This window comes from Cariama cristata, unplaced genomic scaffold (assembly GCF_000690535.1).
Source record: "Cariama cristata isolate BGI_N322 unplaced genomic scaffold, ASM69053v1 scaffold19426, whole genome shotgun sequence".
Classification (NCBI taxonomy): Eukaryota; Metazoa; Chordata; class Aves; order Cariamiformes; family Cariamidae; genus Cariama; species Cariama cristata.
In genome coordinates, this window is record NW_009622910.1 from 32,772 (window position 1) to 60,746 (window position 27,975).

Genomic DNA, 27,975 nt, shown 5'->3' on the forward strand with positions numbered 1-27,975 from the left:
GGAAAATATTGTCACCTTTGCATATTGTCACCTAACATATCTTTTCCACTGAATCGTGCTCGGGTGAGGACTCCGAATTGGTTCACACTAGTATTAGCATGTGAGTGGGTGGAAAAAGGAGAGCTCTGTTACTTGGATAAAACAAAGACTCCATGTCAGTCTTTGTGCTTAACCACAGAAAGTACAATGTGTCTGTGACTCTACCGACAATAGTGTGTGTCAGGATTGCCATGTTGAAAAACATGAAAATCATTACTAAGACCTTCCCTGTGTTTTCTGTTAGGTGGGTTTAAGCTGTGAGAGGGCGTATAGCTACAGATCCTTTCCATACACTTTGCTGTCGCACACAGCTGGCTAGGTATAGTGGCGATAGCATGCTGTGCATTAAGGAGTCTTCCAGTAGTGAGGTAACTCCAGTTTTCTGTGCAAGTCCTGCAGTCTCCTCTGGAAAGGGCCTGTGTGAATTGCTTGTGCTGTACAGTCAGTAGCAGCGTACAACCATCAACAAAGTGCGACCATAAAGAAACACAGTTTGGCAGCCACTGTCTAGCGTGTTCATTTGGATTGCTCCTGAGATAGGCCTTTTGCAACTGGAATCTGTTGTCTGAGTGACTGCAAGGTTAAAAGTTTATATGGATAAGACTTCCTCTTTTCTGTGTAGGCTTACAGCACACCCAGATCATGAGTCAGTGACAGAAAAAGGAGAAAACAAATATGAGAAAGATGATGAGTTTTCAGACCTAGCTGGGGCAGCAATTGCACCACTAATAAATGAAATTCTGTGTAGTGCTTAGGATATAACTAATGATACTGTCTTACTAATCATAAACAAAGAATAAGCTTTTTGAAATGTTTTAACCTGATTTGAGACTTGGGAACATACGTACCTTTTTTTCTGAATGTTAGACCAACTCCCAAATTATGGTTAGGACAACAAAATCTGTGTTATGAGGAGAAAAAAAAAAATGGATAAAGCAAATCTTACTTAAGTTGTGGATGAGACTGAGGCTTCTGTTGTGGAGCTGGCTGTGGAGCTGGCTGTGGAGCTGGCTGTGGAGCAGGCGGTGGCTGTGGCTGTGGCTCTGCTTCCTTTGATAATCTGGTGCTGGAAGGACCTTGAGCTTGGGGACGTGGTTGCTGAGTTGTAGGTCCCGGCGGACGCTGAGGCTGGGACGTTGAGGGCTTTGCTGACTGCCCAGGGGGGTACATGCGCTGTGGCTGCAATGGCTCCTGGCTTTGTGATTGCATTCCTTGGGGTTGCACTGGGCCCCCTAGGTTCAGTACAAGAAAAACTTCATAATGTTATAGTATCAAAGAATTCTTATTAGATTTCATATCCAACACTTTAAAATAACCTTTGAATGTGATTAATTCTACTTTTGAGACAAAATTCTATTATCACGGACTGCAGTTTCATGTAGTCAATACTACTAATCACACTTGGTACGTTAGTAACTTCCTTGGAGCCCCTATGATTCAGCCTTAAAATTGCTAAGTAGTACCAAATTTATCCCAGTAGTAGCAGTACTGACTTCAAGTCAAATCAATGGAGTTACACCCAGTATAATTTTGCCCCGGCTCAAGGAGAGGCTGTGAGATAATTGAATATATTATAGTGTGTGTATGCATATGTATATATATATATACACACACACACATATATATAGTGTACTACACTATGTATTGGTGAAATATTCAGTATTTCAGCAGTACAGCTACTATTTTCTGTGTAGTTATTGCAGTTTTGTTCCTCCAAAGTTTGAAAATTATTTCTGTAATATTCCTCTTAGATTTACTCTTTATAGCAGTAAAACAACTTTATACTGAAATTTTCTGGCTAATTTAAAGTCTTTTGATAACTTACTTAACCCCTTAGTGAAATATGTCAAGAACATTACAAGAAACACAAGAAAGTCATTACTAAGTCTTTACCAAGGAGATCTTTCCACTGAGAAGGAAGTATACCGGCAAAATAACGTATTAAGAGTGAAACTACAATGTGTAGTAGAGACTTAGGTTGTGAAATCCATGGCTGAAAGATGCTACATCATCATACAGGGTTTTTATTTCTGCTTTCTAGCTGAAAGAGTGCTGTGTCAGATATCAGCAGGCATGCTGCTTTTATCTTGTATCAGATGTCTGAATGTGGTTTTCTGGGCTGATAGCTGTTATAACTGAATCTTTATTCTTGCATGTGACAAGGCACGCAGGACATCAGAGTTCAGGGGAAGAAAGGACAGGGGGAAATTCTGAGCGATCTGTTTGTATAATGTTTCAGTCAGGGTAAGAGTTTTGCTGAACAGTAAATATTATAGAAGACAACTGATACAGATGTTCTGAACATTTGGGAATTTTTAGTCTTACGTAGATATTCAGTGCAAGTAGAAGACTCAATCTATTCAGGTCTCTAAGAGAAAACCTTCATATCTGAAAGTACTGCTGCAATATATCATTATTTTTTTAAAAATTGCTATTATAGTTAGCTTTCCACTTACTATATAAGATTCCAGTGTCTGTGTCTGAGAACAGTGTGTACTAATGCTTCCATAAGTTTTAATACAGTTGTAGCAGTGTGTTGTGGTGTAGAAAGATAAATAGCACGTACTGTATGTTAAGGAATGTGCCTTCATTGTTTATTAATTTGAACCACTTTTGTAGGAAATATTTGAAGGTGATAACATGGGCTTGCAACATCTTAATAAGGATCGTTTTCTTATTAGTCTCCTTTCACTCAATACTGAAAAACAGAAAGGTTTCTTTCCCCCACTTGTACATACAGGCTTGAATGCCAGAAACTTTACACTGAAGACAGATATAACTTTCTTTTATTGCACATTAAGCTGTACAAGATATTTCACATAAAAGATATACTGCTGTCACACTTCCAGCATTTGCTCACTTTCTTGCAGCTGGGTTGTACAAAAGGCAACAATCATGAAAGAAACTTTTACCAAAAATAACTCAACAAAACTGAACATTAAGCCTACACTGTAAAACATCTGTTCCCTGTTACCCACAATATTGCACCTAAGCATGCTTACATGCAGAGAGACATTTTGGTTTGCTTCTTGTCTGTGGTATGTAGTAATAGCGTGTGCCCTTGTAAATCCTTTACAGTCAACAAGCTGAAATCCTATCTGAAACACCCATCTCTTCTTTGCACACACAACTCACAAATGTCGTGTGAAAAGCACTTGTGAATACTTGTACTGCTACATGCAAAAAATACCAACTGCTTTAAATAAAGTCAATCATCAGATTCATTTCTTCACCCCAGGGCAGTATGGTTTATTCACTTTTATGGTGTCTGGAGGTAAGGATTTGTGAACCTGATTCTAAGTGGAATTTTCTTAATATAGAACAAAATAGCCAAGGCCATCATTGGAATGATCACTGACCCAGACAAATGCTGATCACTAAAGCAAAATATTAATGTAATTTACCAATAGGTAGTAAACAGTAGCACTTACCACAAACATTTAAATAGCTAATAATGCATACCTTAATTCTGATCTTACCAGCCAGCTTGTACAAATAAAAGAAACACTAAGAATGATGAGTCTCAGTGATAATTTTTTCATGTGTTTGTAGGGAAAAGTAGAACATGAGGCTGTTTTCCCTTTAAACAAAATTGTTTGCACTAAACTAATGGCCACTACTCATCTTTGTACATATTCAAGATTAAAATTATAGTTTTGTGGCTCACTTGCAACTAAGCTTTATGGTATGCTAGCAGTGTGTAGCTTGTGATTCTAGACTAGATTTCTCACAACAGATTAACTGCCTGCCTGCGTATTTCTCGTAATACTACATTATAAATTGGTTTTGCAAAGATCACAAATAATTTACCTACAGAAAATCGAGCAGTTGTCAGGCATCTCAAGTCTTTTTGCATGTTTGGTGTCAAGCAATCGTTATAAACCCTATTTATGTGGATAACGCTGGGACTGAATTTTCTTTATAGCTATCTGGATATTTCTAGGTTTAAAATTGCAGACCTGAGTTGGTAAAGAAAACCACTGACATTTTTGTCTTGCTTTCTAATCAAAGGGCAAGATCCCTAGGTGGTGAAAGGTACCTTGGTCCACCATCTCCTACCATCTCAGTATTTGAAACAAAATGAGCTCTTACAGGAAGTTTAACAGTCCTTGAGGTACTTCTCACCAAATAACCTGGGATTTAACTCTTAGATAAGATTTTTGAAAGTATTTGCATTAGTTTTCATTAAAAATCTCCATAGATTACTAATTCAGAATGACAACAAAAGGTACTACTTAATTGAAATAGGATACATTAAATACTCACACTTTCACTGAGATATTGCACATAGGTGGCCCATTTACATAGCTTTGTAGCTAATAATTTAATGCAGGATTACTAAAAATATGAATACCAGTATGTAAAATAGAAGATATTTTAAATATTCCTTGGGAAGAACTGTATCTTATGGAGTCACTGAAATACTAGACTTCCACTTGTGTATAAGTAAAACTCAAATGTTAACAAACTTTATAAAATTATAAATAAAAAGCCTCACTAGCAAATTCTACTCTAGACTTTTAAAAATATATCTGGATCACCTACCTAGTAGTCATGCACACGCACAAAAAAATAAAGGCTATGAGTACAGTGTGCACACACTCACAGAGTAAGCAAAATTATTTAGAGTTGAACCTCGGTGGTATTTTACTTAGCGATATATAATACTCAAAAAATACTGTCTAACCATCCATAATGTACAGTTGCACTGGGCTCTAAAGAGGCACATTCTTTGTACACTGTTGACAACAGCCCTGAAATCACAAATTTTACAGAGAAAGGTAGGTAAGCATTACACGCACAGACATGAACAAGTAAACAACCAGACGGTATAGTTGACACTGCATAGAAAAAACACAGTCCAGGTCAGCACTGAAACAATGCAAAAATTGAACAAAACTGGTATGTTTTCTTTTAAGATTGTGTGTTTGTTCCTTTTCTTTTTTTCATTTTTGCTTTAACCCTTGCTTTTAATCTCAATTATCTAAGTAGCCTGGACTTGTTTTGGTCCTACTGCAACGCCATTACAGTCGAGAATGTACTGTAAACAACCTTGAGGTGGTGGTCGCTGAGGTGGGATTTTGTTTGGCTCTGGCTCCTTTAGTGATCCACTCTGGAAAATACATTTGAAAACAGAAGAGAAAAACAATTAGAGTAGCTTACTTCCAATTTTCCACTAATTTGTCTTTATTTTCGTTAGAAAACTCTTTATTGGTTGGGGCTGAACCTATACTTTTAATTTATTCCAGAAAACATTTTCTAATTTAGTTGCTGTTTGACATGATATATGAATCCTGGACTAATCCAAAACTGAGCTCTTAAAAAAATTGTTTTCCCTTTGCAGCATGTGATCATGATGTAAGGAGTGCCTTCTCAAATCTTACCTCCATTTGTGTATAGTCTTTCTCCTTCAGTTCCTAGCACCTCAAACGACTTTTCTGTATCTCATTGCTTCCGCTCTATTTTTTAGGATAAACTGAATAGAAAATGGACTTCAACAGATACCTTTGTGTAATTTAAGAAATAATGTATTTTTAATTACATTCACTTGTATCTGGAAGCACTAGCACAGCAGGATTTTTTGCTAGTGATAGTTTCACTTTGATTCGCTGACTGTAAATCGGAAGGGAGAGGGACTACTCTAGGTTAGCTGTTTTGCTAAGCAAAATGAAAGAAGGAAGCAAAACCCACAGACAAATAATAAAAATAATTGAAATTACTTCATGCTACTCCATCTGACATGTTATTAGAAACACATGTAATACTTAACTTTTCAAAACAGGAGATTTATTTGGCAGTATCCTTTTCAAATGTATACTTGTCGAGAGGAAAAGATGGGCCTGAACCAAAACCTTGGAGCAGAACACCCTCTGGGAACATAAGTATTTGAATCCAAACTTTGTTTTAGGCCCATCTCTAATACTTTGAAAAGTGAAATATGTTAAAGCATTGGACATAATAGCTTGAGGTTTTTTTCAAGGATCCAGAAATTAAATCACCATCTGTCAAGAGGGAAAAATCCCAGAATGTATTAAATAGTAAATGTAAAATTAATTAAACATGTTTCTTGCAAAGCTTGCTGTTTTTTTCTGATAGATTTGTGTTTGATCTTAGAACTATAGAAATAAATCTTACTCATAGTAATGTGAATCCTTGCACAGCAATCTCGAAGTTGCACTTTTTAAATGCTACAAGACAACACCACTCTATTGTATGCAGCTGTTGCAAATGGCTTTGTCCGCTTTAGCTACATAAATAAAAGGACAAAGGCCAGGCCCTAAACTCTAATTATTCAGAGTTACCAACCTTCAGAAGACCAAACGAGGAGTAAAATTATATGTACAATATGATCCTTGTATTAACGGACCCAGTTACCTAGTTCTCGGTAAGCATCACTGAAAGGATAAGGATATGTAGAAAAGAAAGAGAATTTCATAAGACACAGCTGCCAGAAAATTCTGAAGTGCTTTAGTGTGGGTTAAAGTCTTCTCTGTTTTGTTTCTCTCCTTCCTCTAATTTTCTGAACCACATGTAAAAGTTGACATTCTATCCTATGCATGTTTCACTAACATTAAGTATTTGTGGTATCCACTCTGTATAATAGGTTGGAGCTCACTGAAACAATATGTATTTACATCAGTAACTCCTTGGATGCTGGGGAAATTAGCCCAGAGTGGAAACCTTGAAAAGTTGCCCTAGAGGAGCTAACGCCTTTCATATTCTAGTACCATTGTTCTGATGCACCTGGCACCTTCCTCTGTATGCCTTCAGGGCATTTGGGTGCTCGGTATTACCGAGGGAGCCCGTCTCTCCTTTGTGCTGTAGTGTGACACACGGAGCCCACCTTTGAAGGGAAAATCTAAGTACTTGGGCTTAAGGACGTCCAAGACTTTCTTTCTGGAGGACTAAACAGATCATGTGATTTTTGTTAGAAAGCATGCATAATATTTTATAAGGAACATTATTACGATTAGCATGTGGTAGACTTCCTAGCCTTACAATGGGTCGTAAACCAAACTGTAGGGTTCTCTGCAGTGGCAGAGGGGGACGAACGAGTGTTGCTATTTTTCTACCAAAACAAAAGTAAAAGATGATGTAGGTAAAATTCATCTTTTATTTAGAAACTGAAAACACAGGCTGGCAGTTTAAATTCACATCTACTTTAATGTTAAAAAACCATCTGCAGGGCCTCTGTCTCCTCCATGCCTTGAGGCTGAAGCAAATCTGCCATTTGTTCTTGCACTGAAATGGTCTTGGGTTTTACCATGTGCACCACCTAATTGACTTGACATGACATCAGTACTTATGCAATCTGCCTATCTCTCCATCTTACAAAGAAATTATTTTATCCTAAATTAAGCTTTTGATAAACTTTAGAGAAGCTTGCTAATCCTTACCTCAACACTTCTGAAAGTTTAGAGCCTTTGTGCCTTTTCTGTTGAAGATGTACTTCCCCCCTCGCTAGTCACTGACTGCAGCTGTCCTGATTTTACCACCCACACATCCTTTTTTTCACCAGATATCACCTGGTGCTTCCAGGAACCTCACCCACACTCCAGGCCAATCACATGGGTATATTACTTTTGCTAATTAGCCAACCCACCCAGGCTGACCCAAAAAGACTAATTAGCGTTACATTCCTAACTGAGAAATCTTACTCATGGTTTTTGAATGGTCTGTAGTAATCTAGTCCCTTTCAAGAGTCTTTCTTTCAGACAGTCAGAAACCCTGATACTTCATATTAGAGACAGGCTTTGAACCAGCCTTGTTTGCTGTCCCGAGCCAAAGCCTTTAAAAAAATTCAGGCTTCTTCTAAAACACCAGTTGGCAAATTAACTACAGACTGTTACTTCTCACCTCTCCAAGGTGGTGTGCCAATGTAATTGTAAAAGCTGCTAACTCCTTATAGGCAACACAATCTCTCTGAACAGAGATGCTGGACTAGACCTGTCCTGCAGATGTATTCACCCCTCTTGGTTTTTTTTTTTCTTTTTTTTTTCCTTTGTTGCCCAGCCTAGAAGCTCACCCTCCTACCACTTTCTTTTAGTACAAACATGTTTTCCTGTACTGCAGTTCGGATCTACAAACTTGCCTATTGCTTAGTTTGAACATTGCAGGAATCAAGGATTAGAATGCACCATATATCATGGAAAATGACTCTGAACAAATTCTTATTTGGATGCTCAGGACTAAAGAGCAACATCAGTAGTACAAAAGCTAGAAACTACAGTGTGTAGTATGGTTTAGGATTACCTAAGTGAGGTGTGGTGACTGCTGTTGTAAGGAGCCCTTTTGGTTTTCATTTTACAGAACACAACTTTCACATCACGTCCAAATTCCCCAAAGAGAAGGGATGGCTGATGTTGATAGTAACATTATATAGAACTGCTTATAGAATCTCCCCTGTTCAAAGGGGATTTACTGTTTATATAACTATGCTAAAAAAATACAACTTTACTTGTGGAAACCTCTAAGCCACATGAATGCTGCAAGTATATGATAGTGATTTCTCAACTCTAGGTATAACAATTGATGCTTTGCTTGCCTAATGGTCTTTAAGAATATTGGTTAAGTTAATTACAGCCAAAGCTGAAACCCCACTACTTGTCTAGAAGACAGATGCTTCCAGATGTCTCTCTAGCACTTCATTCCTTTCCACACCTACCTGAAACAGTCTCCTTGGAATTTTAGAGGTAGAACTGGAGGAAAGAACTGTTTGTTCTTCAAAGCATGTTGTATTAGAATTTGATCAGGTATTCCTTCTTTTTCTACTTTTTCTACCTTGTATATTTGTATAAAAGCAGATTGGATTCATATATACTTGAATTTTGAATAGTCTGAAGAACATTGAAATGGGTGGGAGCAAAAGCAGCAACTTGGCAGGGAAATAGCCCTTGGGCAAAAGAGATGCTAAACTGAGTCCCAGCAAAAATTGATTTTGATTTGGCTGAGTTTGAAGATTTTGTGAACTATAGTTGGAGCATGTATAGTTGTTTTTGGGTTTCATTTAGTTTTCTTTGTAATGCAACGATAGAAGCTGATAGAAGCTTTTCGTAGGTATTTCAATATTTGAAGGGAAAGCCATGTTTTTCAGGTCAAGAAGTAGAGGGATCAGTTGAGATTTACCAAAATACGGGCTGAGTTAGATCTCAGAGAGGAACAAGAACAAACAGTAAAACAATTAAGTAGCAGGAGAACTAAGAAAAAATGTGATTGCTAGGAGAGATGTAATTTAGATAATGTAAGTAGGGGGTCAATAGTAAACGAATGTTTGAAGTGTCACAGATTATAATAAATACAGGAGCAAGGGGAAGGTGGCAGGGGGGATAAAAGCTAAAAATGAGATGGAGGTAAAAATCAAAGATCTTCCTGGGCTTATATTGGTCAGACTAGATATTCTTCATTTTGGAAATCAAAACCAGCTGACTCATGAAATACAGAATTTCATACCAGAAACCTCTAACAACTGGAAATGTACAAGCTATACTGGAGAAGGTTAAGCACTAATACCATAGGAATTACATTGTGGGTAAGGAGGTGGCTACTGAGGAGATGGGCACTTATTGAAGAAAAACTAATGGGAAGGATGTAACTGGGATGTGAAACTCAAGTAGAATTTTCATTAACTAAGTTGGCACAAAAAGTAGGTGTGTGCTAGTAAAACCTGTAGATGATACAGAGCTGGAAGACTACAGGACCAAAATACCTTAAAGAAAGAATGAAACTGATGAGTGGAGTTTAAAAAAAAAAAACAACCACAAAAAAAACCCCCAAACCAACAAACAAAAACCCCCAATCAACCAAACAAAACCAACTTAAATGCAATGTCCAAAATCATTTATTTATTTATAGACTCATAACATGCATCTGTCAGAAATCCAGAGCTCACTAACTGAAATCTAATGGGAAAGATTTGTGCAGTGAAAAAAGCAAACTCTTATCACACATTCAGTGAAGTATTTCCAGTAGGTGTTAGGCATGATGCTGTCTATCTTTTGTATCACTCCTACTCGAGAAAGATGACGGTAAGCTGATCTGACACAGAGAAGTGCTATTAAACTGACCAGGCAGATGGAAGAGTCTGTACCTACAACATTTGGAAGAACATGTCTCACTTAGTTTAGCAAAATGATGGCTTGAATGCAGTACAGTTGCTTTTTGTAAATATATTGTACTGGTAAAGAACTAGGCAGAAAACAAGGTAGACTAAAGGACAATGCCAACTGAGAAGAAATGGGTATAACCTGAATAAAACTGGGCTGGAAATAAGCACATATTGTATGATTTGGCAAAGCAGTGAGATCTTGAAGTGCCTTCCTGATATGGAGCATCCAAAAATAAGAAACTCCTTAGCAACTTGTTGCTTACCTCTTTATAAATGTAGCGTACAGTGAGCATGGCAGGGATACTTACTGCTTGCTGGTTCAGACCTTACCCTATTTCGGGTGAATCTACCGCTCACCTGCTTTGCTGTGTTGCCAGTGGTGCTGAACAGGACTACAAATGTTTTGCTATTTATTGTATTATATATTCCCTGTGGACTGAGAAAGGCAGTGAAACAGGCTTAGTTACAGTTATAATGGAGAGATGTAGTAAGGCACACCTTAAAAAGAAGCCACCTTCACTTTGTCTAGTGCAAAGGGGGCAGCTAGAGGAGAGTTTGCTCCTGTCTTTTACAGTTTTAGGGAGTACCAGTGTTCAGTCTTGCCCTTTGCCACTGAGGAAATCCATATGGAAAAGATACACTCAGGAAAACTGATGCCAGTCTAGAGTTTCTTCATGTTGAAGTTGTGATAAAGAATTCAAAAATTTAGAGCAGCTTTACCTATTGCTCAACCAACTTTTTCCAAACTACCTGTGCAAAACCTGTTAAGTTCTTCCTCTGAATGGGAAGGGAAATGACTGCTAAGAGCACAAAACAAGCTATATAGCATAAGCTTTACTTGGAACAGTATTTACAAAATGCACTGAAAAAGGCTTTTATTTTTTTAAAAAAACATCAAAAAGTATTCTACCTTAGATTTTATAGACTAAGTGTTTTCCATTGCTGGATAATTAATCAGTTCCCAGAGAATAGTTTCCTTCTTGAATATTTTTACACACAGTCTTAGAAATGAATACCCTAGTATGGACTCACTGCTGTTAAAAGGTACATTCCAGTATTTTCTCTGAGATACAGAAACAGGTGACCTCCCATTGTCCATTCCAGCCCTATTTTCTATTATTCTGCTGAACAAAAATAATCCCACCCCCCCAAAGAGACGAAGTTTCTAGAGAAAAAGTAGGATGTCGTCTTACTGGGGAAAAAGAATTTCTTAAGTAGCATCACTTGTTGAAGCTAGATGGTCCCCTTCCAGAGCCAATCAATAAGCCTAATGGACACGGATGCAGTCTTATTTTATTGCAGCTCTTGCTTAAAGAAGCCAGATTTCAACTTCTCTTTTTTGAAAAGGGAACATTAAAAGCATACAGTTGCACAGCAGCTTTCAGGCAGTTCTTTCCAGTGAAAAAATTGCTCCCCATAGAGAAGGAAGGAATGTGGGCTATGTCATAGGAGAGAGCTCCCCCTGTGTGCTAAAGCAGCTGAGACGAAAACTGTACGCATGCATGTTTGTACCAGAGAAAGAGAGCTGAAAGACAGATGGACAGGCAAGTGAAAGTGGTACAATACACCTAGAAGACTGTCCAGTTACTGGGAAGTTAAACTTCCTTACACCTTTCTTAGCATACAGATACGTCTATATACATAGAGGCTAAGGTACCCCTTGGGGCTTGATAGTGTCAAAATCCTGTGCTGTTGTTTTGAAGTTGTAAGGAAGGTTTTGACCCTTGAACCCAGGGACTTTGACCCTGGCTGATGCTATGCTATAGCCGCTCCTCCAGTCTTAAAAAAAAAAAAAAAAGGCACTTCATTTTTTTAAAATATAGACTGGCAAGTGATCCTTGCATGAACAGGATGAGATTAAGATCTGCAGAACTTCCTTGTGAGCCACAAAGATCCATCATTACTGGATCCATTCAGAATTGACGTTTATGCTTTGAAACAAGAGAGTCTGGAAAAAAATCAGGAGCTAACTCAAGTTCAGTCTTATAACCCACATTTTATCTTAATAGTGTTGTATCAGTGTTACAGAAGGGTGGAGTGGGAGGAGGCATGGAAAAGAGGCAGTGCACTGAGCGAAACACTTGAACTCTCCCTCAAACAACAGGAAAGTTCAGAACTCTAGTATGTGAACAGAGCATAAGAGCTCGCCATCAATGGTTGCGTGTGCTTCTCTTCTTGCTTCTCCTGGGGCAGCCCAAGCACACAGCCACACAGAGGGGGTATCGGTGGCTGGTCTGAACTCTGACAAGCTTCCTGAGTCTCTCCTAGGAGTTGAGAGATGCTGGAGAATGGTACATAAGCAGCTGAAGACAAGCTTGCTCTGTTGGCAGCTAGACAGATGGAGCACTGGTCCATCACCAGACTAGTGTCTGAAGCAGTGGGCTGTGGCAGGAGGTTGCTTCTTTTTTTCTATGGACAAATCAAGAATATTTGAAAATGACCTGCTCTGTTTTGGATGTTTCCATAATTTCTCTTGGAGTTTATTATCCTTGTTTAAAAATTTTAATGCATATTTAGCACATGGTCCTTATTCAAAATAAACTGTGGCAATGACTGCTGGGGAGAAGAACAGAATCCTTGCAAGTTAAACATGGAGTAAGGCCAAACAGCTTTGCTTAACAGGTTACGATTTAAAGGTCAGAGAAATAAAATAAAAAAGTCAAGTGGAGACAGAGAATGATAACAAAAAAAAGTAGAGAGGAAACACCCACCACAGTGGGGAAAGGAAAGGAGACTAAGGAAAAGCCTCCAAAAAAAAGATATTTCTATTAGGTTCAGCTTAAATAAACAAAATCAGAGAGTAAAAATAGATGAAAAATAAGATAAAATAAAAAAATCAAAAGGATGTTATATGATAGTAATCACAGCACTAATAGAAAACAGAAAGATCTAACTTAGACCCTCCTTTTCTATCTGTGTATGTGGCAGCTATTGCCTGTTCTGTAAGACTGGGATTACTGTTTTCCTTGTTTTAATTTTGAAAAGGCTGAGTTTTGCTCTATAATGGAAGGAAGATGGTTTTTGAAGCTTCCCAAAAAACGCCTGTGGGACAAAAAAACTATTTCTCACAGAAGTCTACTAAGAACATATAGGCTACTCTATAGTGATGGCCTCATGATTACTTAAAAATTAAATTTTTTCTTTGTTCTTCAGGGTAGTCACCATGGAGTTTCAGAATTCTCAAAGATAGTGTCTGCTTCTGCCAATACAATTGGCAGATTGTGAGATGATCAGATCATCTGGCAGAAGATAATAAAAAAGTTACCAAAAGCATAATTCTGTTGTGTGATTGAAGACAAAATGAGAACAGTATTGTTATTATATTTAAAATAAATGGGGAAAAGTATCTATTAACTAGTCATATTTATTACGTTTTTCAGTTTTAGCTAGCATTTTGTGCTTCTGTATTTATAAAATTATTAGCACTAAGGCTAAAGCGCTATATCCTACAGACAATTGAAGTCATCCTAATCATCCTGGTCCTGAAGCTTGACTCTGTCACGTTGCCTGTGAAGCTTTTTCCTTTGGGCTTCTCTTCTAACGAGTACTTTTGTGAGCAACTCCTCTTACCAAGCTTTGCTCGGCTTGTCTGTAGGGATCATATGTTTTTCCAGGTGCACTGCTGGTGATAAGCATTCAATATAGAGTATTCAGAAATAAAAAAATAAGAGGCCACATCCTGAAAGCTTTTCTTTCATTTGGAGAAATTTCTGTTGATGTCAGTAGAAATTTTGACCAAATAATCCTAAAACTTTAATATATGCCCCTTAGTATATTCTCTCTTACAGTCTAAACGTCATCAGATCCCTTCAAAAAGGGCATTCTCAAGGCACACTTGTTTAGTTCTTGGCACACTATTTCAAATCAAGCTAAGATAAGCACTTATTAGTGTTTTGATTTAATCATTTAATGGATACATTCACAGCTAACAACCAAAAGCATTTATGCAGATTTCTCACTAGCAAATATCTAGCAAGCTGTTTACCTGTTACTTCTCTTCCCAAATGAGACTAAATAAGCAACAGAATTGAGCAATACTTATGTACCTCTCTTAGTAATTACTCCATCTACTGGTACAGGATCTCAGTAAGTATTTTAAAATAGGTTATCTTAACTTTCATGATCAATTTGTTAGTAAAATCTCTGCTCAACTTTTGTACATTGTGTCCCCCTGTTTTTTAATTACGTTGATATTAAAAATCTTAGGATTTATTTTCCTGCATGAACTTTGTTTTTAATATATTACAATACCTGACTGCCAAGTTCAAGTGCTTAAAATAAATCAAGAGTCATGTAATGAAATAGTGACTGTTTTAAATATATGGATATCCTTCATCAAGCTGTTAAAGTCTGAGTCTCTGCCTCTGTCGAGTCTCTGTCACTTAAATGAAGAACACAGTATCTGCCCTGAATCTTATTCAAGGATGGACAAAACATCTTTGGTGTAGAAAAAATATATGCTATCATTCTATACTTGTGATAAATAAACTTGACTGTTATAAATTTTGCTGGAATGAAGTGTGCCTCAAATGTGGCCTTTCACCAGGGTGTGGTGAGCTCAGGGTCCATACATGTTTATTTTCTTCTGCTTTTCTTAATTCCATACATTTATATTAAGATCTAAAAGGGTAACAGCTGTTTTTCTTATATTTTCACAAACATAAAATAACTAAAAGCTTAAAAACCCCTTTGATTAAAATAAGTATGTCCTCTTCCAAATATACATATACATTGTATGTATATGTACACACTTATATATACATACACATCAAGGCAGCACATTAAAATATATTCCATATTAAAATAATGAAAAGAAATGAAATAAATACCTTGCAATAGCATTATGAGAAATTTTCAAATAGAGAGCATTTAGCATGTGTAAAACGCATACCCAATTTCTTGGTTAACATGATACAGCTTCTAGAAATCGCCGTAGGGCGTTGTAGCACTAACACCGACCTCTCCAAACCAGTTCTGCCAGCAGAGAACACGCCACGAGAGGTCGCTAGGATCCAAATAACCCAAACTCCCTGCAGCCCAAGAGCTCCACACCGTCAGAATTTCAAAAATCGTTTTAACAGGACGGTTTTAAGAATGGCTTTTGACTTATATAACCTTTGAACGTATTGCGTTTCGTGCTCCGTGATGTATATATGTCCCAGCAATATTTGTCATCACTCCTTAGCAGTCTTGATGACAATGTTTTAGATTCTCTGCCAATATTTTTAGGAAGGCATCTTGCTGCTGCCTGACTAATTTTCCTTTAAGTCACAACAATAACTCAATAAGCATTTTAATATGAAAAGTAATTTGCTTACTAGGAACTACAATTTAAAAGAACTTTTAGGCAGATGGACAGTGTAAGTGGTAAAGAACAACTACTTAGCTTTTCTTTGTAGTCACTGATGGCTGTCAAAGTGCGTACAAACTTCCTGAGGTAAACAATGACCCCAAAACCCCTTATTGATTGCTAACGTAGACTGCAGAAGGTACTCCATTAGTATCTACACAGATACACTACTTGTGTATTGACAAGCTATATTGCTCTGTTTATATAGAGTAACCTGATGTAAGAGTTTGGAAAGGTAAACAATTAAAGAGGCATATAGTAAAATCCTGTCCAGGCTTTTTTCCAGGGTCTCTGTGCTCCCTTGCGTGGGGCAGGGAGAAAGTCAGGCTAATCTCTTGAGTATATTTAGGATCTGGACTTCCATCAGATATTATTCCACAAATCTGGGTACATTGGCTTTATGGTCGTATGTTGCCATAGCTGCCATTTATCCCCTATTTAAATGTCTTCCTAAGAGAAATAAATACAGCATGTATGGTTTTAGGAGTCATTAGATCTTTTAGCAACGTTCTTAAGGCAAGCTGTTCTTAAATGACTCCTGCTGTCTGTTAGTATAGATCTAATTACACCAGGGAGTGATTTGCTTTGCACCAGTTTGGCAGGATTCTCAGATATTAATACTGAAACCCTGTATTTACCCTCATTCACGCAGAACGATTTAGTGTGGTCTTTTAATTTGTTTATTTGTTAGGCAGTCTTTCCTTCCAGACATAAGGAAGAAAAATATGTTCCTGCAAGTAAGTGTCAAGGGACTGCGACTGAAAGAAAATTCTTGATGGTGTTAATTGGTGGTATGACCATGGCCTGGCTAATGCAAGTGGATTTAGCGTTAGGGATCTGAAGGACGATACAAAGCTGCAGCAAACCTGCAAGTCATGGCCCTGTTCCTCTTCCCCTAATCAATCGTTATACTTCAGATGAACTTCTACGAGACTGCACAAAGCAGAAAGTAATTTAGAGATAAGGTCCACACCTCAAATTTCTGCAGAGAAGTTTACTTCTCCTAATAAGCAGACTAATTCTGAATTCTAGATTTCCATATGACTCCATGATGGGATCCTTCCCAATTAAGTGTGTTCTCCTTCAGTTAAGATCAAAGCAAGTAACTATATTCAGGCCATCATAAAAGCCTCATGATTTGAAACAAATTGCCGCTCATCATAAGTAGTTTGCTTTAAAAAAAAGTAAAGCCAACAGATGGAAGAACTGTGATTACTCTTGTGGAAGCCCAAGAACAGGTAATTTGATAATGGTTTGCTTTTCTCTCTGGAGGTAATACTTTCTGTTATTTACACTATGTTCACATTTGGTTCAATTTTCTCTCCGGACATAGAAAAATAAAACTGGAGAAAACTGCTTGGCTGTAGTCAAATCATACAAGGGGGCAGGGAATGAATAAACTGCAAAATAGGAAAAATGGAAATAAATCAAACCGGATCTCTAAATAGCTGCAGACAGCTGAGTAAGGGCTCCTCGACCCCAGCCTCTACTGAACTTAATGTAATTGTACTGAACTTCCCTGTGGGTGAAGACTGAAGAAGGTATTAAAACATTTTAGAAAAGAGTGTTGCAAAATGAAACACTTCAGGTTCTGCTATTCTAGTCTCAAAATAATCAACGTACCATCCTCTTTACTTCTGCATCATTTATTGGTTTATTACTGGTGTGCTTCTCCTTTCCTTCAAATCAAACAGAACCAGGATATAGCTGGGAATGCTACACTCTTTGTGATGTTATGTCATTATAGATATTGTGTGACTGGTGCACAAATTTCTTCCTTCCATTAAGGATAGTAAATTCCTTTTCTTTTGTGAATAAAGCAACATGATCTCAACAGAGTTGGACTGAAACAACACTTTCCTAATATGATTTTCCTCAGCTTCAACTGCTAACATGACCATAAACATTTGAATTTTATGGCAATACTCATGCACAATGTAATACTCTACACAGAATTTAGTTTACCACAATTCATATAATGACTTGATACACAGCTTTGAATAGATGTTTTACTGTTATTGTTTTATATACAAATGCTGCTACAGAAACAAGCATAAAATATCCTGCTCTGAGCAACCACCTGCAGAGTTTTGCAAATCCAGACAGCAGAAGTTTCAGCAGTGATCTTTCTTATCAACAGATGGAGACAGAGGTAAGTGAGTCCACTGGCTAGAACACTTCACTGGGTAGTTTAACCTACTGGTTTGCTTGTTAGGAAAGATTTGAAAAAGGCTTCTCAAAAGAGCTGTCAAAAGTATTCAAAGAGCTTACAAAAGGTGGAAATTTAGATTTCCATCCTTTTATTGCCTGTTAAGTAGAGCAGTTTTTTCTTGTGGAAAACTTCTGTGAAAATCATATTCCTAGATAAAGTTCTAATATTATATATTTTCACCATGGTTGTGAGTAAAACTACTTGTCATGTTTTTAAATTAAATAGAAACAACCTAATTTTTGGAAAGAGTTTTTTGACCATATGTAGTTATAGCAGATAGAACTTCTCTGAGTCCAGGGACTCTTGCTTTTCTTTGTAGGGGGAAGACTCATAAAGTAGCTGATAAGAGCAAAACTGGCAAGCTTTGAAACCTGTAATCAAGAGTATTTTCTACCCCAATACAGTTCAATCACACTGTCAGAGGTCTGCAGGAAACTGTAGCCCGGGACCAGAAGAGAAAAGCATGAGAGACAGTTTGTGGGCTGCAGCCAGTCAGGTGGTGTGAGGTGCAACACACAGAGCTGCAAACTGTAGCCTTTCTCTTTCACAGATCCTCTGCCATTCTGTACCAGTAGAACTTGTTAGAGAGCCTGTACAAGTGTTTATAGATAAATAAATGTGTAATATACAAAATAGATATTTTAAAAATCTCATTATGTCTAATATCTCAGGTGATAGATTTAATGCGTCTAAGAATCACAGGATCTGCACCTCTGAGGTTTCAACATAAGCATGCCAGTTGTTTGAGGTCTCTGCCTTTGGAATTTGCTCCTTCTGGCACTCTGACAGACTGAATTTGGAATTACTTTGTTGGACTTCAGAACATATTGCAAGGCCAATCATTTCCATCAAGATTTGGCTGCATACCTCTAAACAAAGACTTATTTTCCTAATCATTGATTTGTTTTCTGATGGATAGTTAATTGGAATGGTACTGATGGTTGCGGACATTTATAAATTGAAGCATTCTTTTATGTATGGTGCACCCAATGCCACAGTAGTGGGTAGATCAGAAATAATTTTTAAAAACCCACACAGATAATAAGGGAATTCAAAACATGGCACATCTATAGCTGTACTATTGACTGTAAACTGTTCATTTAAAAGCAGAAGTAGCAAAACACACAAATTACTCTTTGATATTTATATTACTTTGGTTTCTAAGACCACACATACATATGCACATAGCTGATTTGGTGTAAACTACTGGCTTTGCATTTTATGTGACCTGTAGAAATATGCTGTATCCCCCTGCCCCACAAATGAATGGACTGTGTTTCTCAAGAATCATAGAATCATAGAATCATTATGGTTGAAAGAGACCTCAAAGATCATCAAGTCCAACCGTATACCCGATGCCACCATGCCCGCTAAACCCACTAAACCACGTCTCGAAGCGCCACATCTAAACGTTATTTGAACACCTCCAGGGATGGTGACTCCACCACCTCCCTGGGGAGCCTGTTCCAATGCCTAACGACTCTTACCGTGAAGAAGTTCTTCCTAATATCCAGCCTGAATCTCCCCTGGCGCAACTTGAGACTGTTTCCTCTTGTCCTATTGCTAGTTAGCGGGGAGAAGAGACCAAGCCCCACCTGACTACAACCTCCTTTCAGGGAGTTGTAGAGGGCGATCAGGTCTCCCCTCAGCCTCCTCTTCTCCAGACTAAACAACCCCAGCTCCCTCAGCCGCTCCTCCTAAGACTTGTTCTCCAGGTCCTTCACCAGCTTTGTTGCTCTTAAATAGGAATAGGAAATACAATAGGAAATAATTTCTCAGATTAGAAAAGGAGAAGATTGTTCAAAGATGAAAGGGACAGCTTGTTTTAACAGACTGATTTTATTCTTAGGAAAACAACCCAGCTAAAAATTAACTACACAGGAGGAGATACCTGTTTTAAATACTACAGATCTGTTTCATGATTTACTCTCAAAGCTGGGAAGATTAATGGGCATTTGCAAATAGTACCTTCTGTAGAAGTTCAAATCCCCTTTGTCTGTCCTAAACTGGGGGATAATATAACAAGGCAAATTTTAAGGAGGCAGAGGTTGATTAACTGAGAGGAAAACTAACAAATACCGCCAGTATTCTGAAAGAATATCTCTGGTTTCGGCCAACTGCAATCCATAATTTAAGGATAGGATAAGGAAAAGAAGACTAATGTTGAATAACATCCTGTTGCTATTAGCAAAGGCTGAATTCTTCAGTAACCTAAACTAGGTAGAAATCTAACAGAAGTTCAGCAGCTAGCCAGCAAATACTATCTTCGGCTTCATCCAAAACTTTTTTAAGAGGAAAAAAACCCTTGTCATGGACATGACAGCAATGACTGAGGAATTTGGGAACTTTCTTAAAATGTTTCTTGTCTCCTATTTTCATTCTGGACTCATATAGGCAGTTTTTGTTTGGAAATTAGTAAAAACTTTATTTACATACAACAGATAACCAGTTTCTTTGGATGACACCAACAACCACAAACATTCCTCCTCCTTTGCCTTCTTTAGATTACAGGGAAGCATGCCTACCCAAGACTTTTGATTTTTTTCCCCAAAATGTGAAATATCAAATGCTTTAAATGACTGTGAATCTATTAATGTTACAATAATGTCTACTACTGTTTTAAATTTTGATTTATGTTGACTTGCTGGACAACTCTAAATGTGACTTCTTGCTTCATGTTAATATATGGCCAATTTACTAGTCCGAAAAGAAACTGTATTTTGGCATAAGGTGATTTATGTTTTTCCCCTCCTTGCTTTTCTTTTTCAGTGCCCTTTACAATGGACTTGAGTCATGTTGGATGGAAACTTCTCCATTGTATGTGGTTCCGTGGTTGAAACAATTTTGTGCTTAGTTTCAAGTGGCTGTAATATAAATAGAAACCACACCACTTTTTTATGTGGGATGGTGTATTTTTATAACTTAAAACATGATGATATATTTGAAGAACAAATTAGTCATTCTGCCTCAAGAACTAGTCTGTCTGAGGTATGCCACAAAATTGTTTTCAAATTGTTTACCTGGTGTGGAGCCTACTGGAAGCAAAAATAGATTCTTGATTTAGGCTTGGTAATTCCTGTATTACAGTTTGGCTTATTCTGTTGCTTAACTGATTACCATGGAGCCGTGTTGGTACAGAGGAGCAATACAGTCCTTAATAGTTTATTGTCAGAATGTATTGTCATAGTTTATTCCTTCAGGATATTAAAAGAAATACATGAAAGTTGTAGCTGATAATGCTGCTCTGGATCAGACCTGCTGCCTAACTATGAAGATATAAAAGATATTGTTTAGCGTTTATATAGCACTTTTCAAAGAATCATAGAATTGTAGAATGGTCTGGGTTAGAACAGACCTTTAGGTCTAGACTAGATCTAACCACTAGATCATCTAATCCAGCCCCTCCTGCCATGGGCAGGGACTTCTTTCACTAGACCAGGTCGCTCAAAGCCCTGGCCAACTTGACCTGGAACACTGATGGGGCATCCACAACTTCTCTGGATAACCTGTTTCAGTATCTTACCAACCTCATCATAAAGAATTTCTTCCTTATATTCAATCTAAATCTACCCTCTTTCAGTTTAAAACCATTACCCCTTGTCCTGTCACTACAGGTCTTGGTAAAAAGTCTTTCTCCATCTTTCTTATAAGCCCCTTTTAAGTATTGAAAGGCCACCATAAACTCTCCCTAAAACCTTCTATTCTCCAGGCTGAACAACCCCAACTCTCTCAACCTTTCTTCATCGGAGAGGTGCTCCAGCCCTTCCATCACTTTCATGGCCCTCCTCTGGACCTGCTCCAACAGGTCCATATCTTTCCTGTACTGGGGCCCCCAGAGCTGAAGGCAGTACTGCAGGTCGGCTCTCAGCAGAGTGGAGTAGAGGGGCAGAATCTCCTCCCTTGACCTGCTGGCCATGCTGCTTTTGATGCAGCCCAGGGTACGGTTGGCTTTCCGGACTGCAAGTCCACATTGCTGGCTCATAACCAATTTTTCGTTCATCAGTACCTCCAGGAGCCTCTGGATGCCATCCCTTCCCTCTAGTGTACTGACTGCACCACTTAGCTTGGTGTCATCCGCAAACTTGCTGAGGGTGCACTCAATGCCACCATGTATGTCATTAATGAAGATATTACACAGTATTGGTCTCAGTACAGACCCTCGAGGGACACTGCTTGTTACTGGTTTCCATTTGAACACTGAGCTGTAGACTTTAACTCTGGATGCGGCCACCAGGCTGATTCCTTATCCATCTAATAGTCCACCCATCAAATCTGTATGTTTCCAATTTAGAGGCAAAACTTTTACGTTCTTAGAGCCTTTTACAAAAATACCACACTCTCAGAAGTTATTTAAAGGATCAATAAAATAAAATTCATTTTATTTGTGTACCAACACGGCTCCATGGTAATCAGTTAAGCAACAGAATATTTTGTAAGCAAGGAAACGGAAACACAAAGATGATTTCCAAAGTCTGAAAGCCAGCTGGTAGCGAGGCCAGGGGCAGAATTCTGCATCCCCACACTTTAACTATCAGGCCATGTAAGATAAAATAAGTGAAACGAATCTATTCACAACCTTTGACACAAGTTTTCTAGTATGCTTAACACATCTCAGGAGTTTCCTAGACTTGTAAGGTATTTTCATGAATTTCAGCACATAAAAAAGAACTATTGTCTTAGTATTCTTTCTGATGTCCTCAGGGAAAATGTTGTCTATGACAGTGCTTCTTATTATTTCCATGATATTTTATAGAGATGCAACTGAAAGGGAACAATACAAAGCCTGGTAATTCACTGAATCCACAGTTACCAGTTTACTGGTAGAAACACACCAACACTTGCACTTCTCAATTATAGCTGGAGATAATCTCGTTTAAATATGACAAACCTAGAAAACATGTTGATAAGTTCTTGAATCCTGGTAGTTCAGGGTATGTCTGCATAGTTTTCCAGCCAAATTCTTTGAGGAAAATTTTAAGCTTAAAAATTACAGAATAAGATGGTCTGTTTTAAAAACAAAGGTTTCCTACCTGAGGCTGCTGAGTGGCAGTGGGTCTCTGAGGAGATGGTATAGGAGTTTTGGACAACATTTGGTTCATTTTGCTTACGACTAGATCAGTTATATGTTGCCTGTCTTCAGTCTGGTGCTCACCAATCAGAGGCATTGCACAGTCCATGACCTGTAAAATAAAACAATACATCAGCTGTTGACATGGCACCAAAGTAAACTTATTCCACATCTGTGTAGAACATCAGGTCATCTATTTACTTAATTGTTTTTAACCAAAGTCAAACAAGATCTGTAGAAATGGTAGATGTTATATCAGTAAAAAAAATGCGGGATATGGGTCAGCAGAGCAAGAGAACAGCAACTTTACAATGTCATCCCTTTCCAAGCTTCAAGCGATATACAGGTTCAGTATGGTACTTGGGCATACACCTTCTGGGGAAGCACAGAGCAGATCAGGAAAATGAGATTTCTTTTAGGCTATTCAGTGGTGTGCTGAAAATCTGAAGTAATTGTCTGTGCTTCTGTCTAAGCTTCTGTCTAAGCTACATTTCTGAAGATTTTCTCTCTTAACGTCTTTTTGTGGCTCATACCATGTTCATCAGCTGAATTAGAACATGGAAATGCAAACTAAAACTTCAGCTTCCTAGCTGTTTGTTGGATTTCTGCTAGGTAAGGCTGGATCCTTATTGATTAATGAAAAAATTTAAATAAGACCTTGTTAATTATTGCTATGCTTTTTTGAAAAGTAGTGTGGCTGCAGTGCAGCTAATGCAAAAAAGAAGTAAGAATTTCTACAAAGCAAGCAGGATATCAGAGGCAAATAGAAATGTACACATTTCCATTCTAAATATGGCAGGTTAATAGTGTTCAGCAATTAATTCAGCTATTCAGATGAATAAAACTAACACTGAATTCAGTCACTTCAGTGGGTTATAAGCATTTGTTATTTCTACAGCATATCTACTTTTGGCACATCTGTGTTTGTTTCAGGGGAAATAAAAGCGTAACATAATAACTGCAACTATTATTCACAATGGCACTGAACATTTTTATTTCAACAATAAAAGGATTTAATTCACTTATGAGAAAATGCCATCCTTTTTCAATATGTATCAAGGCTATTCAGAAACAGGTGAAGGCACATCACCTGCAGCCCTGCATTCTGGTGTTTCTCATAGGTATGGATCACAAGTGACTGAGGCCTACAGTACAAACAAAAGTATAATAATTAATAAGAGGCTGTCAGGGATAAAGCAGTTAGACTCCATTAACAGTAATATACTGTAAGGATGTCATTATATTTGATCCAGTGAGTCTTTGTACAAACTGAGTTGTGTCCATCTAACTTTCAGTCTGTGAAAAGCTGTCCAGCTGCCAAATCTGACACAAGATTTCTCACTAGTGTATGCCAAGCCTGCAGTAAACACAATAACGAGCTGTGCTGGTAAGAGGGAGGTGGTGGTGGGTGAAGAAAAGAATCATTAGTAAGCGGTCCTCATGGGTTTTGCACAACTGCAGAAGGATCGGTAAGTTTTATGAGGGTGTTTTAGTATTTCCAAAAGTGCATCTTGCTGTACCTCTTTGGCTTCTGAGGTTCCTTCTCTGTTGCAGGTAAATGGAACAAGACTGAAAAGGTTCAACAGAGTCAAAAGAGTGCTGGAGGACTGCTCCTGCCACTGGCAATTATAAGTGCTAATGGCCAGAGAAACACCTTAAACTTCCCTCACTCCTATCCAATCTCTAGCAAAAGGACTAGAAAGAGAGCTCTGCTGTTGGGAGGCAGGGCTATTTGGGCTAGAGAGGTTGATTCCCATCTCTTCAGGTGGGCATTCTGCTGTAGGTTGTTGCCATGAGCTGGTTTTGTTAGTTACCCAGCTTCTGTAGTTGAAGGGAAGATACTGAAATTTTGTGGTAAGACCCTGAAATTTTGTGGTAAGATCCGATTCTTCAAATATTTACAAGGTGAAAGAATTTTGTTATCTGTAAGGGTGACACAGGGATCAAACTGAAGAGCACGAAGCTACTGCATCTGCATTGTATGGATCCCTCCTGAGGTGGAAGGGATACAGTGGGGACAACAAAACTTTTCTCAGTCCATCAACCTACACTGAACTCTTTATCTCCTTTATAAACAAAGAGCACAGTTTTACCTTCCTTCTTTTAGATATTCAAATGCTTCTAGTAATTAGATACACAAATTTATGGTTGGACTCAACGATCTTAAAGGTCCTTTCCAGCCGAAACGATTCTATGACAATTCTACGCAATCGGGTATTTTAAAAGACATTTGGATTTAAAAAGGGATGCATATTCACTACAGTACTGGAATGTAATCTTTCATCTTGCATAGTAGCTGAGAATGAGCTGCATTGTAAATATTACCTAATCTTCAGGATTTTCAAAATGTAAGTGTTACAAAAATTTTTACTGCGGCTGACAAAGACTACTTTGTTCTAACAATGAGATTAGTTTGAAGCCCCAAAGCATTTACATTATTCTTCTGTTTGTTCATTTACAAGAGACACTGGCATTGTGTATTGGCAACCAAAATGTTGGCAGCACTTGTTCTGGGATTTTCAGATCTAGGACGTCTCCTCTAAGCTTCCTCACAGCTAAAAGGCTTTAAAATAACCCCAAAGTAAAAATGAAATAGTAATTGATTCAGATCAAATGTTTCCTAGGAAATGAATGAATGGTTTTCCACTTTTGGGTCACATCAACGGTATTCAAGAAATGCTTAACAATTACACAGAAAGCTTCTATAAAATTTACCGTATTTTTTAATAAACATATTTTTAAGTGGAACATACCCAATGTTTTTAATTAACTGAGAAAAAAGTATTGAAGCAATACGAGTTGATATATCTGAATGGGTAAAATGTAGTCTTGCTGCTTGTGTGGCTCTTGAAATACAAAATTTTTGTGGATTTACCTTAGTATTAATTTCCGCTCAGTTATTGCTATGACTTAAAATTGTTGTGATGCTTAGAGATCCACTTCATTTTATCATGAGCTTTTTCTTACAAGACTAATATGCATAATGCCAGATACTTTGGCCAGGACTTTAAAGTGTTAATAATGACTGAATATTAGAATGTCTTGATGTCAGTGTGAAGGGCATTGGATGTTTGTCCACTGCAAAGCATCTGATTTTCAGAGAGGGAGTTCTGTCTGCAGTCTAAAAATCTGCTCCCTTGAAGGCAGGCATTAATGAGAGTTATTTTTTAAAATACTGCCCCTCTCACTATCAAGTGTATATTAAACCCGCTTTTACCTAACAACAGAAGCAATAGTTACATGTTTCACAAGGTGTGCAAAGAAAATCTCACTTTGTTTACCATCCAATTACTTTAAAAAAATTATTTGGAATGACTGTGAAACAAATTGCCTAAAATAAGGTCCTGCCAAAGGATTAGACAGGATTAAGATCTGGTGGACTGCGTTCTGACAGAATTTCTATTTTTAAAGACTTCTATACCTGCAAGTTTACATACAAACTTACTTTAGGAGATATTGCCATGTTGTTTACCAGAACACGTGGGAAAATTGTAGTTCTACAGCTAAGGATAAAAAAAGAAGCCTTGAGGTGTTGCTCAAAACTTCATGTCCACTTCAGTGGAGAAGATCTAATGTTTTTTGAAGACAGTATTTTCAAGCATAGCTGCCCTATTTGCACATTGAGGCAGATTCAAATGCAGATGGCATTAAAACCAGTAGCCATTTGCCCTTGACAATCTTTCGTCACTTGGACAGGTTTTGACATTTTTAAAGATCCTTTTGTTCATTGTCATACTTGAACAAATATTGTTGGCCAAAGATATTCTGAACCTAACGCTGAACCAGTACTGAGTCAGATGCCAAGTCTTGAATGATGGTAAGCTATAATGTGTTCTGGTGCTTTACTGAAGTACAAAGATAGTAGCCAAAGGGGTAAAAAGAGAAAGTAAGGCATCAGGTTATCAAGAAAGCTACTGATCCCAAAGTGAAATGTCACTAAATAGCTGAGTGAGTAAAGGATTAACAAGGCTTAAAAGCGGGTCCGTTGCAGGACACTGTTCAGTTTAATGACCAATTGGACTCGAGAGGCAATGGAGGTGGTTAGAAGTCATAGATGGCAGGAGGCTGAAGGGAGTCTTACCACTGGCATTGCTGAGAGGGAATGGTGTGTGTCCAGAGCACAGCATTTAAGCCCAGCATTGCATGTGGCTGCTGAGAAGAGGCTTAGCTTACCCCTCTATGTTAATGCTGCCGTGAATATCAAGGATAGACGTTAACCTTGCTAAGAGAGCACTTCTGCTACTCCTTGGCAAAGAAGCTGAAATCAAGGTGAATATTTTACAGAGGGGGTTTTGTTGTCTTTTTTTTAAATTTTCTTTACAAGAATGCAGTCTATTTTCCGTACTAGTAAAATAACTAATGACAGCTATCAGAAATCAGTAATGTTTTATACAAATGTATCTTAAGAATTAAAAATATTTTGGGTAACACTAACAGTTTTTAAAACCTGTGAGTGACTAACAGGAATGTCATGCTGGCGTTTCCCCCACTTTAGAGGACGTGACAAAGTTTAAACACACACAAAGCATCCTGTTATAAATAGTCTATTTACAGTCTGTACTAGTTTTAAAATATCATTTAAAAACAGCCAGGTTTTTTTTCAGTACTTAGTCAAGCTATTTAAAATATTGGAGTTTCCCACCAAGAGGATTTCATAGGAAAAAAGACATCTGTAATTTATAAAATCAAATACATTACCTTTGCAGATGCCAGTAAAAACATGGGTCACTATGAATTACGGTCACTTAATTCATATCATTTCTATCTTTCATTTATATGCATTTCAGTAACGAATTCTATGGGATGAATTTCTCTTATCACGCAGAAACCATATTCTGAAATGCACTTAATGCATCTTTATATTAAACTATAACAGACTGACTGTATATAGTAGCAGTAGTAACAGAAACTACAGCAGCATGTTTTAGTCAACACAATACTGTGACAAAACACTAACCGTTCAGTGATATGACCTTTTAGTCTGTGCCATCTGCTGCTAGTGTGGATAAGGCAAATATTTGAAATTTGGGCTGCAAGACTGAGACTGGTAAGAAAGAGAAGAGAAATGCTGTTTAACTCTGATGAATATGAAAGGAAATGGGATGGGGTTAACAAAGGAGCCAACGCAATTATAAGATATCAGCAATGGCAAAGGGATCATCATAGAATCAAAGAATCATTACGGTTGGAAGAGACCTCAA

At 37.8% G+C, this 27,975-nt stretch overlaps 1 protein-coding gene across 1 annotated transcript; it reads right to left on the reverse strand.

Annotated features, from left to right (window-relative positions):
* Positions 1–4,974: 4,974 nt before the first annotated feature.
* LOC104163506 (synapsin-2-like) lies at positions 4,975–22,893 on the reverse strand. Its single transcript, XM_009702533.1, has 2 exons — positions 22,737–22,893; positions 4,975–5,152 (listed from the first exon to the last, which is right to left on the reverse strand). Exons 1-2 carry the CDS (start codon positions 22,881–22,883, stop codon positions 5,024–5,026), a joined length of 276 nt encoding a protein of 91 aa, XP_009700835.1. The 5' UTR covers positions 22,884–22,893; the 3' UTR covers positions 4,975–5,023.
* Positions 22,894–27,975: the final 5,082 nt, after the last annotated feature.

Coding starts and splice junctions, on each gene's coding strand:
- LOC104163506 (XM_009702533.1), bottom strand. CDS start 22,883: ATGGACTGTGCAATGCCTCTGATTGGTGAGCACCAGACTGAAGACAGG. Junction 5,153..22,736: donor CTGCCACTCAGCAGCCTCAG/GTAGGAAACCTT, acceptor TGTATTTTCCAG/AGTGGATCACTAAAGGAGCC.